General features: G+C 42.5%; 1 protein-coding gene across 1 annotated transcript in view; it reads right to left on the bottom strand.

Moving 5' to 3' along the window:
• LOC144486173 (transcription factor AP-2-beta-like) overlaps positions 1-15,831 on the bottom strand; it is a 79,737-nt gene that overhangs the window by 28,862 nt on the left and 35,044 nt on the right. Inside the window, exons 4-5 of the mRNA XM_078204264.1 lie at positions 8,267-8,492; positions 7,410-7,528 (exon numbers count right to left, since the gene is read on the bottom strand). Of these exons, the coding sequence (XP_078060390.1) occupies positions 7,410-7,528; positions 8,267-8,492 (345 nt within the window). The remainder of the gene's footprint in view (positions 1-7,409; positions 7,529-8,266; positions 8,493-15,831) is intronic.

Below are 15,831 nucleotides of genomic sequence, written 5' to 3'. Positions count from 1 at the left end.
ACTGTCGGGATTCTATGAAAGGCAATCAGGGCTTTTCACTTCCTGGTTGGCTGCCTGTGAGAATTCTTCAATGTGATTAGCCTGCTTCCTGGCATCACTGTTGCTGCCTGCTAGAGATCCCCTTGAACTGATGCCGGAATCAAATAGAAACTCCACCTCACAGACATCATTGGACCTTCACGGGCAGCTTCTTTTGAGGTCAGTGGCCAATACCAGATACTTTGCTATTGACCACAAAATCCAGACAGTGAGTGACGGCTGGTTGTCATAAGTGCAGACTTGGAGCAATCACTAAGTCCACCAGTACGATGCCTCTAAATTAACAAACAACCGTGGCAGGATTTGATTGACATCAGTCTTGCTCACTCACACGACTGGGCTTTTGTAGCTTTCCCAGATCAGTTCTCCAAAAAGTATCGTTGTCACCATTTACTGTTTAAGTAAGACAAATCTAAACACTGAACCAGTCAGGCCAAAAGGATGTTATTATTAATCATTGTAACAGTTTGACTTTTCAAAAGACAGTACAAAGGTGGAGTTCACCCTCTAAGTATTCAAACAAAAGAATGTTTGTTAAATCCTTCATTGTTTCCAAAGAGTCAGGACACTATTTGTTTGCTGAAATGGAAGAGAGGCAGCATGAATAATTTGTTTCTGGCAATCTTTCAAACTGTAAAGATTATAATGATGCTGCTTATCATAATGGGAAAGATTCATCAATGCATTTTTAGCCTCCAGACCTAAAAGTTTCTATTTCCTTTATCCCAAACTTATTAATGGAGTTTACCAGAGACAGAACTTACAGCTAGAAAACTCGTGCCCATTTTGTTCACTTGTAATTAACTAAGATTTTGAAATGTATTATTGTTAATGACCTTCAAGGCCTGACCATCCCTATCTCTGTAACTTCCTTCAGCGCTAAACCTTCCCCCCAAACTTTCTGTTCCCCGACTCCCTGTCCTTTTGCCCCACATTTGGCAGGTACACTTTCAGCCACCAAAGCCCCAAGCTCCAGAATTTCCTCCTGTCTGCTTCCCCCTTCCCCCTCCTTGCAAAATGCCTCTTCAGCCAATCTGATCACTCAGTCCCAATCTTTCTTTCTTTGGCTCAGTGGCTGTATTGCCTTTTGCCACGATGAATCACCTTGGGATATTTTTCTACCGTACAAAACGTTACATGTTTCCACCACTGGACAACCCAAATAGCAGAAGGATTATGTCTAATTGCCTCCACTAGGGGCTCAATAGCTACTGCAAACAATAACAGGGCTAATGCGTAACTGCCTAGTTGCTTGCTGAAGAGTAAAATTAGCAGCTCTATAACTGTTAGTAAGAACTGCCATGATGTGGAGATGCCGTATTGGACTGGGGTAAACACAGTAAGAAGTCTCACAACACCAAGTTAAAGTCCAACAGGTTTATTTGGTAGAAAAAGCCACTAGCTTTCGGAGCGCTGCTCCTTCGTCAGGTAAGTAGGAGTTCTGTTCACAAACAGGGCATATAAAGACACAAACTCAATTTACAAAATAATGATTGGAATGCGAGTCTTTACAGGTAATCAAGTCTTAAAGGTACAGACAATGTGAGTGGAGAGAGCGTTAAGCACAGGTTAAAGAGATGTGTATTGTCTCCAGACAAGACTGTCGCGCCACAGCAAAAAACCACACCGACCTCCTCAGAAGACAAACATGGGACACGGCAGATAGAGTACCCTTCGTCGTCCAGTTCTTCCCCGGAGCGGAGAAGCTACGACATCTTCTCTGGAGCCTTCAACATGTCATTGATGAAGACGAACATCTCGCCAAGGCCATCCCCACACCCCCACTTCTTGCCTTCAAACAACCGCACAACCTCAAACAGACCATTATCCGCAGCAAACTACCCAGCCTTCAGGAGAACAGTGACCACGACACCACACAACCCTGCTACAGCAACCTCTGCAAGACGTGCCAGATCATCGACACGGATGCCATCAGAATACCATCCACCAGGTACACGGTACATACTCTTGCAACTCGGCCAACATTGTCTACCTGATACGCTGCAGGAAAGGATGTCCCGAGGCATGGTACATTGGGGAGACGCTATGACAACAGATGAATGAACACCGCTCGACAATCACCAGGCAAGAGTGTTCTCTTCCTGTTGGGGAACACTTCAGCGGTCACGGGCATTCGACCTCTGATCTTCCGGCAAGCGTTCGCCAAGGCGGCCTTCACGACACATGACAACGCAGAGTTGCTGAGCAGAGATTGATAGCTGAGTTCCGCACACATGAGGACAGCCTCAACCGGGATCTTGAGTTCATGTCACACTATCTGTAACCCCCACGACTTGCCAGGGCTTGCAAAATCTCACTGACTGTCTTGTCTGGAGACAATACACATCTCTTTAACCTGTGCTTAACGCTCTCTCCACTCACATTGTCTGTACCTTTAAGACTTGATTACCTGTAAAGACTCGCATTCCAATCATTATTTTGTAAATTGAGTTTGTGTCTTTATATGCCCTGTTTGTGAACAGAACTCCCACTTACCTGACGAAGGAGCAGCGCTCCGAAAGCTAGTGGCTTTTGCTACCAAATAAACTTGTTGGACTTTAACCTGGCGTTGTGAGACTTCCTACAGTAAGAACTGCCGCCAGTGGATTTTTATAAAGCACTTGTACTCACTTAACAAACTCCTCCCAGAGCCCAAATTTCTGCAGCCTGTAAAATAATTAATTCTACTCCACCAGGGCAAAAGCTTTCTCTGTATCTAATAAGATCACTAAGTTATCTATCACCTACTTTTGGAAGACTTGAATAATGTTTAATTATTGTTGTAACATTATTATATGATTCTGGCCCTTTATGAACCCACTCTGATCATCCTGGATAAGCAAGGGGAGGGTTTTTTCCAGATGCAACACCAGTATTTTAGACGATTTCAAATCTACATTCAAGAGTGAAATTGGTCTGTAGGATGTACATTCCTCAGGACTCTCGCCTGCCTTCAAAATAAAAGAGATATTCATTTCTTGAAGCAACTGAGGCAGTCGCCCTGCTTCAAATGAATGGTTACACATACCAATTAGAAGATCTATTAGTAAATCTTTAAATTCCTGATAAAATTCACTCCCAAGTCATCAGGCCCCGGAGCCTTGCCAGACCTTGAAGGTCCGTCTAGGCAAAAAACACTTTCCCCTTAGAAATGGGAGCATTTAAGGTTGGCCTTTGGTCTTTAGAAATTGTTGGGAATTTAAAGGAATAATAAAAGCACTCCACATCTCCTAGTGCATCTCCGGACTGTACTGTTTTGTATAAATTGGCATAGAAGTTTTTAAATGCTTTATTAATATACTCTGTCCTAATCATTCTATTACCCTTGGAATCTAGCACAGGTGAAATAGCCTTACAGTCTACCTTCTTCTCAGTAAGAAGAGCCAAATATCTACTCAATTTATTTCCAAACTCACATAGTTTTTGTTTGGCAAACTTTATACTCCTCTCAGCACATCAAGTCAGCAAGGGTTCCAGTGCCATTTGGATTGCATTAATTTCTTTCAGCATTGACTGGCTAGGATTCTTACCATACTCTCTTTCTGTTTCAGCCAATTTAACTTCAAACTGATATGTTGCTCCAGCATTTTACACTTTTTGTTGGCCATAAATGAAATGACCAAACTCTTTGCAAAAGCCTTCAGGTTTCCCACAGGATTGGGGGGCTTACTTCAGATAAAGAATTGACTGAGTAGTAGTAGAGATAAAATTCAGCCTTAAAATATGAGTTAAGGTTATAATCCATAAGCGGAAAAACATTAAATCTCTGAGATCTAGAACAAGGATGAATCCCCTTGAATAGAAATGACAGGAAAATGGCAACATGATCAGAGTTCACAATACTACCTATGGAGCAGGAGACCACTGAGTGTAATGTTATTTTTGGCATGAAAAAATAATCAACTTTAGTGTTACATTTATGGGGAGCGGAGCAGAAGGTGAACTATTTATCTTTATGATTCAGTGTCCTCCAAACGTCCAAGTACCCCACTTCCTCGCATACCGATGCTAATGCCTTTGCCTGTTGGAGTGGGAGGATTCCTAGTTATAGGAAGTTTATCCATCAAAGGATTAAGATGACATTTGAAGTCTCAACTATGAAGAAATTTGTGGATGTTAATTCAGCAAAATCCATAAAGATTTTAGCAACAAGACATTCATTATCAAAATGCTTTCCCCATGCAGCAGCCCCTTAACAATCACATACCTTCCCCCCTTTATCCTTCACACAGTTCTCCACTCTAAAAGGCACATTCTTATTAACTAAAACCGCAACCCCACAGCTACTAGTCGAGGAGGCAAAAATCACCTGCCCCACCCAATCCCACTTAAATTTCAGTTGCTCCTTGCATCCAGATGAGTTTCCTGCAGCGAAGCTATATCAACTTTCTCCTTTTTAAGGAAAGACAAAATCTTTTTTCTTTCAATAGGATGATGTATCCCCCGTACATTCCAGGGGCAAAGTTTCAAAGTAGCTTTTGCCATTGCTTATTCCGCAATAGAGTATCGGATATTGACACAAAGAAAATGGCTTACCCATCAAAGATTTTCTTGCCCGCTCATGTGTGCACCTAAACACACTTGCCCCATCTCCAGCTATACCAGCAGTGCCAGTGATACATTATAAAATCTTTTTCTAGAACATGAAAATTGTCTGTACCTTTGCAAGAACCAATTAATGATTCTTTAACCCCACAATAATAATAAAAAACAAGAAATCATTAATTCTAATGGGGTTTTCCTCACCAAATGTGAAGCCCTGTAGGGTTACGCCTACAAACCTTCCAGAATTACACCAAGGAGTCTTTCTCATCAAGAAAGAGGAGGCAGGATATGCCACAAAAAAAACAAGAACAGAATGCCCTTTCTGTATTATAACCCCTCCTATTATGACTTAAGACACTCACCCACCTCCAGCAGTGGTGCTACTCATGTTTATTATGATCAGTGTAAAGAAGGCCATAAAGCATACACCATCATTATAAGCGTTCAGAAGGAAAGAAAGGAAGAAGGATATTTTTACATAGTCCTAGTGTTGCATAGCATATTCCTTAACTGGAAGGAGCATGCTGAGGAATGTTTTCCATTAAGGACAAATGGAAGTCCCTGCTAATCTTAAGGATAAAAACTCACTGTAGTGCTCAATCACTAGCTCGCTGCTATCAGAATGATAAACACCAACACAGAATCAGGAAGGAATTATAATGACAAGGGATAGAGTTTGGATTTTACAGTGAACTGCAGTCTGCTATTCCAAATTATTGTCTTCCAAGGAGTTCACAAAAGCCATGTCTTTAGGCGGATTGTCTTTATGGAGTTGTTGAATGTCGCACTGAGTGTAGCAGGAAACAGTAGGGCATATTGCACTCCAACGGCCTTCGTCGTCTTCTAACTTCATCGAATCCCTCACGCCTCTGTTGTATCACCGCTGAGATCTGGAAAGAAAGAGAACTTCGCTCCATCATAGAGCAAGATCCCATTACATCTAGCTGCCTCCAATACTCTTTGGTGATCCTTGAAGTTATGAAATTGCATAATCATGAGCCAAGGTCATTGAATGTCCCTAGGCCTCAGAGACAGGATATGATGTGTCCTTTTTAACTTAATGCACCCTGCTTTCATTTCTAAATTAAGGAAAAGTGGTAGACAGCTCTCAAAGAATTTAACTGGGAACTTACTCTTAATCCAGACATTTTCCTCCAGCCTCGGTTTTCTAGCTTGTCAAGGAATTCTAACTAACCAAGCAGCTGCACTTCCAAGAACTTTAAGTGAGCCTCAACCAAAGAAGTTGCATTTTTAACAGCAACAGTTCGCCTTTCTGCTTCATCAAGACTTTTGCCAGTATTCTACAGTTCTATAGAAGGAGCACTGATATTCTGCACTACTAAACTGAGTTCCTCATCAATGACCTTAATAATATTAGCAGTCATCGGCTGAAATGCCATCGAGAGTTCCAGATCAAGACCCTGTTTGTTCACTAAGTATAGTAAGAAGTTTAACAACACCAGGTTAAAGTCCAACAGGTTTATTTGGTAGCAAAAGCCACACAAGCTTTCGGAGCTGCAAGCCCCTTCTTCATGTGAGTGGGAATTCTGTTCACAAACAGAGCATATAAAGACACAGACTCAATTTACATGAATAATGGTTGGAATGCGAATACTTACAACTAATCAAGTCTTTAAGAAACAAAACAACATGAGTGGAGAGAGCATCAAGACAGGCTAAAAAGATGTGTATTGTCTCCAGACAAGACAGCCAGTGAAACTCTGTGGGGGTTACAAATAGTGGGACATGAACCCAATATCCCGGTTGAGGCCGTCCTCGTGTGTGCGGAACTTGGCTATCAGGAATTTCTTCACACAGAGGACAATGAATCTTTAGAATTCTCTACCCCATTTCATGCGGGTTAGGTTGATTGGCTATGCTAAATTGCCCCTTAGTGTTCCGGGATGTGTAGGTTAGAAGGATCAGCAGGGTAAATGTGTGGGGTTGTGGGGATAGGGCCTGGGGTGGGATTGTTGTTGGTGCAGAATCGATGGGCCGAATGGCCTCCTTCTGCACTGTAGGGTTTCTATGGTTTCTATGATTTCTATGTGGAATGTCAGTCATGGAGTACATTCAAGAAAGAGATTGGTAGATTTTGAGGTACTAATGATATCAAGGGATATGGGGTTAGTGCGGGAAAATGGTGTTGAAGTAGAAGATCAGCCACCATCTAGCTGAATGGCAGAGCAGGCTTGAGGGGCTGAATGGCCTACTCCTATTCCTATGTTATCCTGAATATGTAAAACTTTCTGCGTTCTATCTGTATATTTACGTCAACTCTTTCTAATTCATAGTTGCTTATTTTAAATTGTCTGATAATTCTGTTTGTAACACTGAATTCCAACTTTACTGTGCTTTCACATGCATGATTTGAATGATTAGATCATTTGAATTTTTTTTACTACATCAAGTAATTTTTGACTATCAGGAACAGATTATATTTAAGGATACAGTCACAAAGTTGGTAGGCAACAGAATGAAGTTGAGCTCCTTACCTCATTTGCTTGGTCAATGAGTTCAGTCGACATGCTGTGGATCTTCATGTACTTGTGTGTTGTCATCCATTATTAATATAAAACAGTTTGTGATATGCTGAGTACATGTTTGGTGCATACCAGGGAAATTGCCGTAGGATTTTGCAGAATCAAATTCCTGAGTTTGAGACTGAAAACTAATTGCTTGACTTTTTATGTGCAATTGATGAATTCACAAGGGCATAAGTACTTCCTAAGCTCTATGTGCATTCATCAGCATGCAGGACCAAAAGGTTTAAGGATGAATGTATAATACTGATGCCCTTGAGTGGTTGTTGAAAAGTGCCTTACCTTCGACAAGTGAGGTGAGTAAGGTAACATTGGCTGCTTTGCGTCTTCCTGCAGGCAAATTCAATCCAATCTTTTCCAACTTTTCCCTCAAAGACCTGCCTCCGTTTTTCGATTTTGCCCTAAGAAAGATAGACACTTGTTTCAAACCTGTGCACAGCTGGAAAAGTAACAACTCATGAACTTCTGGTCTGTCTGTTTGAGATACTTATAAGCTGAGCTATATTTTGTCAAAATATAAAACGTATTATCCAAGCTTATTCTTACTTGAAATAAATTTAATTTCAATGTATTTTGCATTGTCTCTGTCCTTTTATTCTACTACTTGGTTTGCACTTTTAAAATGGCTGGTTAGGGGGAGGCAGTGCTGTAGTGGTATTGTTGCTGGACCAGAGATCCAGGGTAATGCTCTGTGGACCTGAGTTCAAATCCTGCCATGGCAGGTGGTGAAATTTGAAAACAGTAAAAATCTAACGATGGTCATGAATTGGTTGTCATAAAAACCTAACTGGGGGATAGGTCCTTTAGGGAAGGCAATCTATTATCCTTACCTGGTCTGACCAGGTGACTCCAGATCTACACTAATGTGGTTGACTTTTAATTGCCTCAGGGATGGGCAATAAATGCTGGCCCAGCCAGTGATGCTCACATCCCATGAACAAATAACAAAAATATTTTTTCTTCCTCAGTTATGCTCTTTATTCATCCCTTTTCCACACTTTTACCCTCAATACTACTTTACTTTTACCTCACTGTTCAATACAATGTTTTCATTACTCCTCACTCCTCTTTGATCCCAACACCCATTTTCTCTCAGCAGTTCCTCCCCCATCTGTTACTTATTCTTCTCCTTCACTCACCTCCTGAGCACTCCTCCGAGTAATGATGCGTTCAGACACTCTGGCGGTGACAGGCGCCTCTGAACCTCCCCCACAGTCACTTTGTACTTGGACGTGGAGCTGAGCAGTGACAGGCGGCCTGGGACGGAGCAGAACACTTCATTTGGGTTCGTCACCCCTCCAATCAAGCCATCCTTGTGCATGCTTGATGAAAATGAACTACCATTGGCTTTAATTGGCATTGGAACTGAAATAAAGCAAAGATGAAGAGACTCATTATAGAATATTTTAAATGTGTTCAATACAGAAATAATAGGGAGCATAGATCTGCTGAGACATTCCACAATGTGAAGAATCCATCAAGTATCCATCAAATAGTAAAATGATATGGGTCATTTGCAGTTAAATTATTATTCTCTACTGAAAGCACATATGGGACAATGGGTGGCCAGGGATGTTACTGACGATCTACATTCAATCTATATTTGTGCATCACATCAAAAGCCACAAACGCATGTAACAAGTCCAAAACTATTGTACAGTCCCAGTGTTTCTTGCTTACCAATCCCAGTCATCCCTTCATATACATACCAGCAAACACATTGCTTATCAGAACCTTTAACTAGAATGCTTTAAATCAGTCAGGGCACTGTGATTTTCCCCAGGGCCTTTGGATGAATGAGAAGGAAATGTGGCCAGGATTTCTGCTCCAGTGACCACAATTGGAAAGTGCGCAGATAGAATCAAACCAACTTGCTCCGGTCCTGAACACTGTCCCGAGGTATGATGCATTTCTCTTTTCAAAAAAAACTAAAATTTCTCGGGAATGGTTATTGACTTCAAGGGAGCAGGACACCAACAACCTGCCTTCTCTGAAACTGGTGACGCTTTTTTTTAAATCTGGGGAGGGGAAAAGAACAAAGCCAGCCAGCCTCTCCGGATTACATGGGCTTCCTGAAAATTCTAGCCTATGTACTATGGGTATGAATTTTCATTGGATCAGGAATCCCCATTAACGGTCTACAGGAGAAGCACCAGCAGAAAGGAAAATAAACCGCAGTCATGGGGAAAGGGAGGGAGCAGCAAACCCATTGCACTTTCAGTGCATGTTCTTGTCTTCATATGTCATTTTTTTAAAATTCAGGATTGTTTTGCTCTAGAAGATTTATTCAAACTGTGTTTCAGCTTTTGGTTGTTTTCTAAGTTCACAGTTAACTTCCCCTTCCCAGGAGCAATTGAGGTCAAATATAGTGGGCGGGACTTTCCAGCACTCTCTCTCCCCATGCTTCCCAGTGATGGAGGCACCTTGCCATCGACCACCAATGTTTACGACTTTGTGTGACTTGCTTGTCCCGCTGCCAGGGAACCTGCTGCCGGAGGTGACCATTGGCAAGACTGGAAGAACCCACCACAGTGGGAAGAGCTGGAAAATCCCACCCAGAGTCACAATAACTAGCCCAGCTAACACAACACAAATAAGATCTGGCCTGGCACCTTCATGATCGGTATGGTGCACCTACTTATTGGGTACAATCACTGAGCCACTGATTGGTTCTTTTGTCCGTGTGTGTGTGTGTGTGGTGGGGGTAGGTACAGTGTGGTCGGGGGGAGGGGGTCATTAATTATGGATGTACGACATGACAATTTTTCCCATTGCAGAGTTATCACAGACGGAGGGTTGTTCTTCCATCGATCAAAATAGTCAGTGGATCATGTGACAAGCCCAATACGGAACCAAACTATTTCCCAGTAGTTTATTTGGAAACTCATCTCCCATTATTTCCTTTGGGTAAGGATTATTGGATAAAGGCAATGAGGTCTATTAACATTGATTTGATTTTGATTTGATTTGATTTTGATTTGATTTATTATTGTCACATGTGTTCGTATACAGTGAAAAGTATTGTTTCTTGCATGTGGTACAAACAAAGCATTCCGTATTTTAAAAGAAAAATAAGGGGGAAAAAAGAAAAGTATTTTGACAGAAAATATTTGACAATACTGTTCTACAGTTGTTAAAACTTGAAACCTTAAGCTTGAGGCATTTTGCTCAAGGTTAATTCAGTTTGCACTTTTTGTTTTCTTGCCCTCATTCCCTGTACTTTTCTGCCTTTTCTTTTTGTACTGTTTAAGTGGCATATTTTCAATTCATACATTGATGTAAGCTCTCCCCATTGTACAAACAAGATAATACTTAGCACTGGTATATCCAGTCTGAGTGAACACAAAGTTGATTAGAAGTATTGCTTTGCTTGCCCTAATCCATTAAGAAAATTTCACTGCGTGTCTAAATACCAATGTCATGGCATCAATTTTCAAGTGAAGGGACAAACAAAAAATGGTTGTATGGACAATATAGCATGTGCTACACTCAGGTATGATAAGATTTCAGTCCTTTTGTCACTGAATCTCAGCTGCATTGCTGCAAGGGGGCAAAATGGGGAGTCAGGCACAATGACATAGATTAATTGTGAAGTGTTAACAACAGCCTTTCGTAAGAAACTGATGGGTCAAAATTTTATGTTGAGCAAGCGGGCATGCGCATGACCCAGAAGCACGTGAAACTATGGAAGAAGACTTTGGGTGCATGTCCTGATGTCATCGCACACTTGCGCAATATTTCGACTCTTGCATGTGCCCACCAAAAATCAAGTAGGCATTTAGCCCATTAAGGGGCCAATTGAATGCAATTTTTACGTGGCCCGTCTGCCTTTACAGTTGGTGGACAGGCCAATTAGCTAGGTGACCTTTACATTTTAGCTGTAACCTCAATCCAGGGTGGGATGAACTGTCAGGGCTGAAATAAAATTAACAAAAGTGTCTGGGGACTGAGGTCTATGCTTGATTGTGCTGCCTAGACACTTGTGGCATAGTTTTAACATCAATATTTATTTTTCACAGGGCAGCAGCTCCCTGAGACAGCTCCGCAACGGCTATTCCCCCTGAGGAAGCACATTAGAAACGCCAGCCCACACCATGCCTTTCCGGCCCTCTACCTATCCTTCCTGGCAGTGCTGAATCTTTCATAGAGTGTGTTTCATGCTGGAGGGCCGTTAACTGGCCAATCAGTGTGAAATTGCGCTCTGGAGCAGACTGTGGCCCGGAATGCGTTTCACATCCACTTCCAGGCCTATCGCATGCGCGCACCCAATGGGCAAAAAATCTCAGGCCATGGTGTTGGTTTGAGAACTGTTGTAGGAGTAAATTGGGAAAAACAGGGGTGGAAAATTATTGCATAATATACTCTCAGGAAAAAGAATGTGAGAGCGAAATACAGAGTAGGAATAACTATGACTAAAATAACCCCCTGAAATCGATTAAAAATCATTTCATTAAATAGATATGAAGTATGGTATATATTCAATACATAATCTTTAAATAAGTTGCCCATTTCATCCATTAATTTCTGCCATCTATGAAAAAGTACCTTGTACCACACATTTATTACATCAAATTTTATAGCACAGAAATAATCGATTCAGCCCAATATGTCTATGTTAATGATTATGCTCCACACAAGCCTCCTCCCACCCTACCTCATCTCACCCTATCACCATATCCTTTTATTCATTTTTCTCTAACATACTGATCCAGCTTCCACTCTGTCGCTGTCAAGGTCACAGCAGCCCTGAACATCTTCACCATGGGGCCCACCCAGGGATCCGTCGTGGACCTCTGCGGTATTGAACAGGCATCTGCCCATAAGTACATCTGTGAGCTGATAATGCACTGTATGCAAGGGCTGTCGACTACATCCACTTTGACCTGGACCATGCCTGGCAGGATAAGAGGACTACATGATTTGGGCATTTAGCTGGTCTGTCACAGGTTCTCCACACCCCCATGGCACCAGGGAGTCCTTTTCATCAACCGAAGGGAGTTCCACTCCCTCAATGTCCAGTTGGTGTGCAATGCCCACATGTGGGTCATGCATATGTGTGTCCATTTACCAGGGAACATGGATAACAGCTTCATCCTCGGCCAGTTGCAGACCCCTGGAATCTGCGAGGGACTATTCCAGACTGCAACGATGGCTTCCTGAGGACAAGGGATATGCCCTCAGGCCATGACTAATGACGCCAGTGTGGAGGCCACAAACCACTGTAGAGACCAGGTACAATGAGGCTCACAGTGTGAGCTGATCCGTCATCGCGTGGTGCATCGGCCTGTTAAAAATGCAGTTCTGTTGCCTTGACAGGTCTGGTGGGGCCCTTCAGTAGAGTCCTCAGAGTGTCCCCCGCATTGTTGTAGTCTGCTGTGCTGCTGTCCACAACCTGGCTCTGCAATGGAGCAAGGAGCTTCCTGAGGACAATCTTGAGGAACAGCACATGTCCTCGGACAAAGAGGGACGTGCCAGAGGATGCTGAGGAAGAGCCCACTGAGGAGCCTGAGGGTGGAGACCAGGCAGGGGTAAATGTACACATGGGCAGGAAGGCTGAAGATGCCTTCATCGCCTTCTGCTTCATGGATGAAGACTAGCTTGCTGGCCTGTAGCGGAACCTGCTCCTCCCCCCAACCAGGTCATGAAGGTGGCCGAGATCTCAATCATGAGTGTTCTGGGGCTGGGGAGTCCATGAGTGCCAGTCAATGTAGGAGAGTAATGACGACTTGCAGTGAGGAATGTTCTGTGATGCTCCTTAGAGATTGCTGACTCCCCGTCTCAGGTCTGAGCGAGGTTCTGCGCTACATTCCTCCCTCCCCAGATCACCCCCAGGGTGGGTGAATCAGAAGCTTTGCGCCACAAGCACAGTGCTTTTCAAACATAGAAACATAGAAAATAGGTGCAGGAGTAGGCCATTCAGCCCTTCAAATCTGCACCACCATTCAATATGACCATGGCTGATCATGCACTTTCAGTATCCCACTCCCGCTTTCTCTCCATACCCCTTGATCCCTTTAGCCACAAGGGCCACGTCCAGCTCCCTCTTGAACATATCTAACAAACTGTCCCAACAGCTTTCTGTGGTAGAGAATTCCACAGATTCACAACTCTCTGAGTGAAGAAGTTCTTCCTATTCTCAGTCCTGAATGGCTTACCCCTTATTCTTAGACTGTGACCGCTAGTTCTTCCCACATCTAGCCTGTGCAGTCCCATCAGGATTTTATATGTTTCTATGAGATCCCCTCTCATTCTTCTAAATTCCAGTAAGTACAAGCTCAGTCGATCCAGTCTCTCTTCATATGTCAGTCCTGCCGTTCCAGGAATCAGTCTGGTGAACCCACGCTGGGTTCCCTCAATAGCAAGAATGTCCTTCCTCAGACTAGGAGACCAAAACTGCACACAATATTCAAGGTGTGACCTCACCAAGGCCCTGTATAACTGCAACAAGACATCCTTACTCCTGTACTCAAATCCTCTTGCTATGAAGGCCAGCATGCCATTAGCTTTCCTCACCGCCTGCTGTACCTGCATGCCAACATTCAGCGACTGTTCCACCATGAGACCCAGGTCACATTGCACTGTCCCTTTTCCTAAACTGCCACCATTCAGGTAATAATCTTCCTTCCTGTTTTTGCCACCAAAGTGGATAACCTCACATTTATCCACATTATATTGCATTTGCCAAGAATTTGCCCATTCAGCCAGCCTGTCCAAGTCACCCAACAGCCGCTTAGCATCCTCCTCACAGCACACATTGCCACCCAGCTTAGTGTCATCTGTAAATTTGGAGATATTGCATTCAATTCCTTCATCCAAATCATTAATGTATATTGTGAATAGCTGGGATCTCAGCATTGAACCCTGTGGTTCCCCACAAGTCACTGCCTGCCACTCTGAAAAGGACACGTTTATCCCCATTCTCTGCTTCCTGTCTGCTAACCAGTTCTTCATCCACATCAATACATTACCCCCAATACCATGAGCTTTAATTTTGCTCACTAATCTCTTGTGTGGGACCTTGTCAAAAGCCTTTTGAAAGTCCAGATACACAACATCCACTGATTCACCCTTGTCCACTCTACCGGCCACATCCTCAAAAAATTCCAGAAGATTTGTCAAGCACGATTTCCCTTCCGTGGGAAACTTTTTTTTCAGACCTAAAAATTATGATCCAGATTGCACCACCTGGGCCGGCGGGATTCGCACCGGTTTTCGAACTGTAATTGGCACATTAGCCAAATTTTGGGAAAATTCCGCCCACAGTTCAAAGACACATCCCTGGAAAATGCAAGGAAACTGCTGCAATCTTTTAGTCCCGCCACTTTTAAATGCAAATGAAATTTGTTTGCTCAAAGGGTTAAACTCCAAAATGTAGCACACGAGATAATTGATACAGGAATCACAGGATGTGACTGATCAGGTTATGCACGCCACCTGAGCCCCAATGTCAATTGTCGTTGTTACTCCATCTGCAGTGTGTTTCACCTCTTGTAATATCCACTGCCTATCAACTATGACATTACAGGTTTTAAATATCCAATCTATTGCTCACCATTTTGGCAAAAAAGCCTGCAGATTTGGTGCTTTAGTTATGTTACAATATGCCAGTTAATTCTAGTCTTCAATTATCCAATATTTTTGCATTCAAACTCTGCTAGGACTGGGTTATACTGCCACCTGTGTACTGGAAAGCCAGTGTGTGTACACGTCTCCTACTTTAATGTGATGAAAGAGCAACACAGTTTCTTCACATGTCATTGCAAAGTGAAAGCCGGATTGCATCAAAGCAGGAACAGAAATAAAATTGAAGCTTTACAAAGCAGATGTCCACAGTTAATCATTACCTTTGGCAAATTATTTTACATGCATCTGCATGCTTTTCAGTGGGAAATTTCCTTTGAAATCTCAAACATTTCAAATTAATTTCTTGAGCACAGAATTTTTATGAACTTATTCAATGAACAAGTCTGCAAACATAATCCTAAATAATTGCTTTGTACTGTCTGACATATTCACTCTTTGCATGTTAGTCTGGTTACAAATTCTGCCTTGGGAATTGTTTCAATAATAATGCTGTGTGCACAGTGACCCTGTTAATGTGGATTCTTTTAGAAAAAGGAAACAGTAGAACAAAATATACCTCAAATGGAAAGATTTTTCATAGAAAGATGATCAGGGTACAAATGCATAAACCCTTAAAGGTGGGAGTGCATTTAGAAAAGGCTATTCTGGGTTTTATGTATAGGATCTGGAATGCAAAGCAATATGAATTCGAAGAATGCATTAGTTAGTTCACAAGTTGCATTCACTTCTGTGTATCCTAATATAGAAAATATGTTAAGAGCCTTGGAAATCTTCGTTGCACTAAGGCATTAAGGATTATGCAACTGAGGTGGGTTGATGGAATTAAGATACAGTTCAGCCAAATCTAATTGAATGGCAGAACAGGCTTGTGGGGCTGAATGGCCTCCTCCTTTTCCTAAGTTCCTTAAGGGTACAACAAAATTTCATGCCGATGACAGCAGAGATGAAATGTTACAGTTAGAAAATACATGAGTGCAGGTATCAGGTGAAGGCAGGATCAAACTTGAATGTGATTCCCCCTGGCCCAGTTTACAAGTAGTCTGCAGATGCTCATGGGGTACAAATTCATCTTGGACTATTGCACAAGATGGGTGGTAACAGGTCGGCCGCCTGGTATAGA

Source organism: Mustelus asterias, unplaced genomic scaffold (assembly GCF_964213995.1).
Source record: "Mustelus asterias unplaced genomic scaffold, sMusAst1.hap1.1 HAP1_SCAFFOLD_293, whole genome shotgun sequence".
NCBI classification, from domain to species: Eukaryota; Metazoa; Chordata; class Chondrichthyes; order Carcharhiniformes; family Triakidae; genus Mustelus; species Mustelus asterias.
Note: the sequence above shows the minus strand (reverse complement) of the source record. Positions and strands in the feature narration are given on the sequence as shown.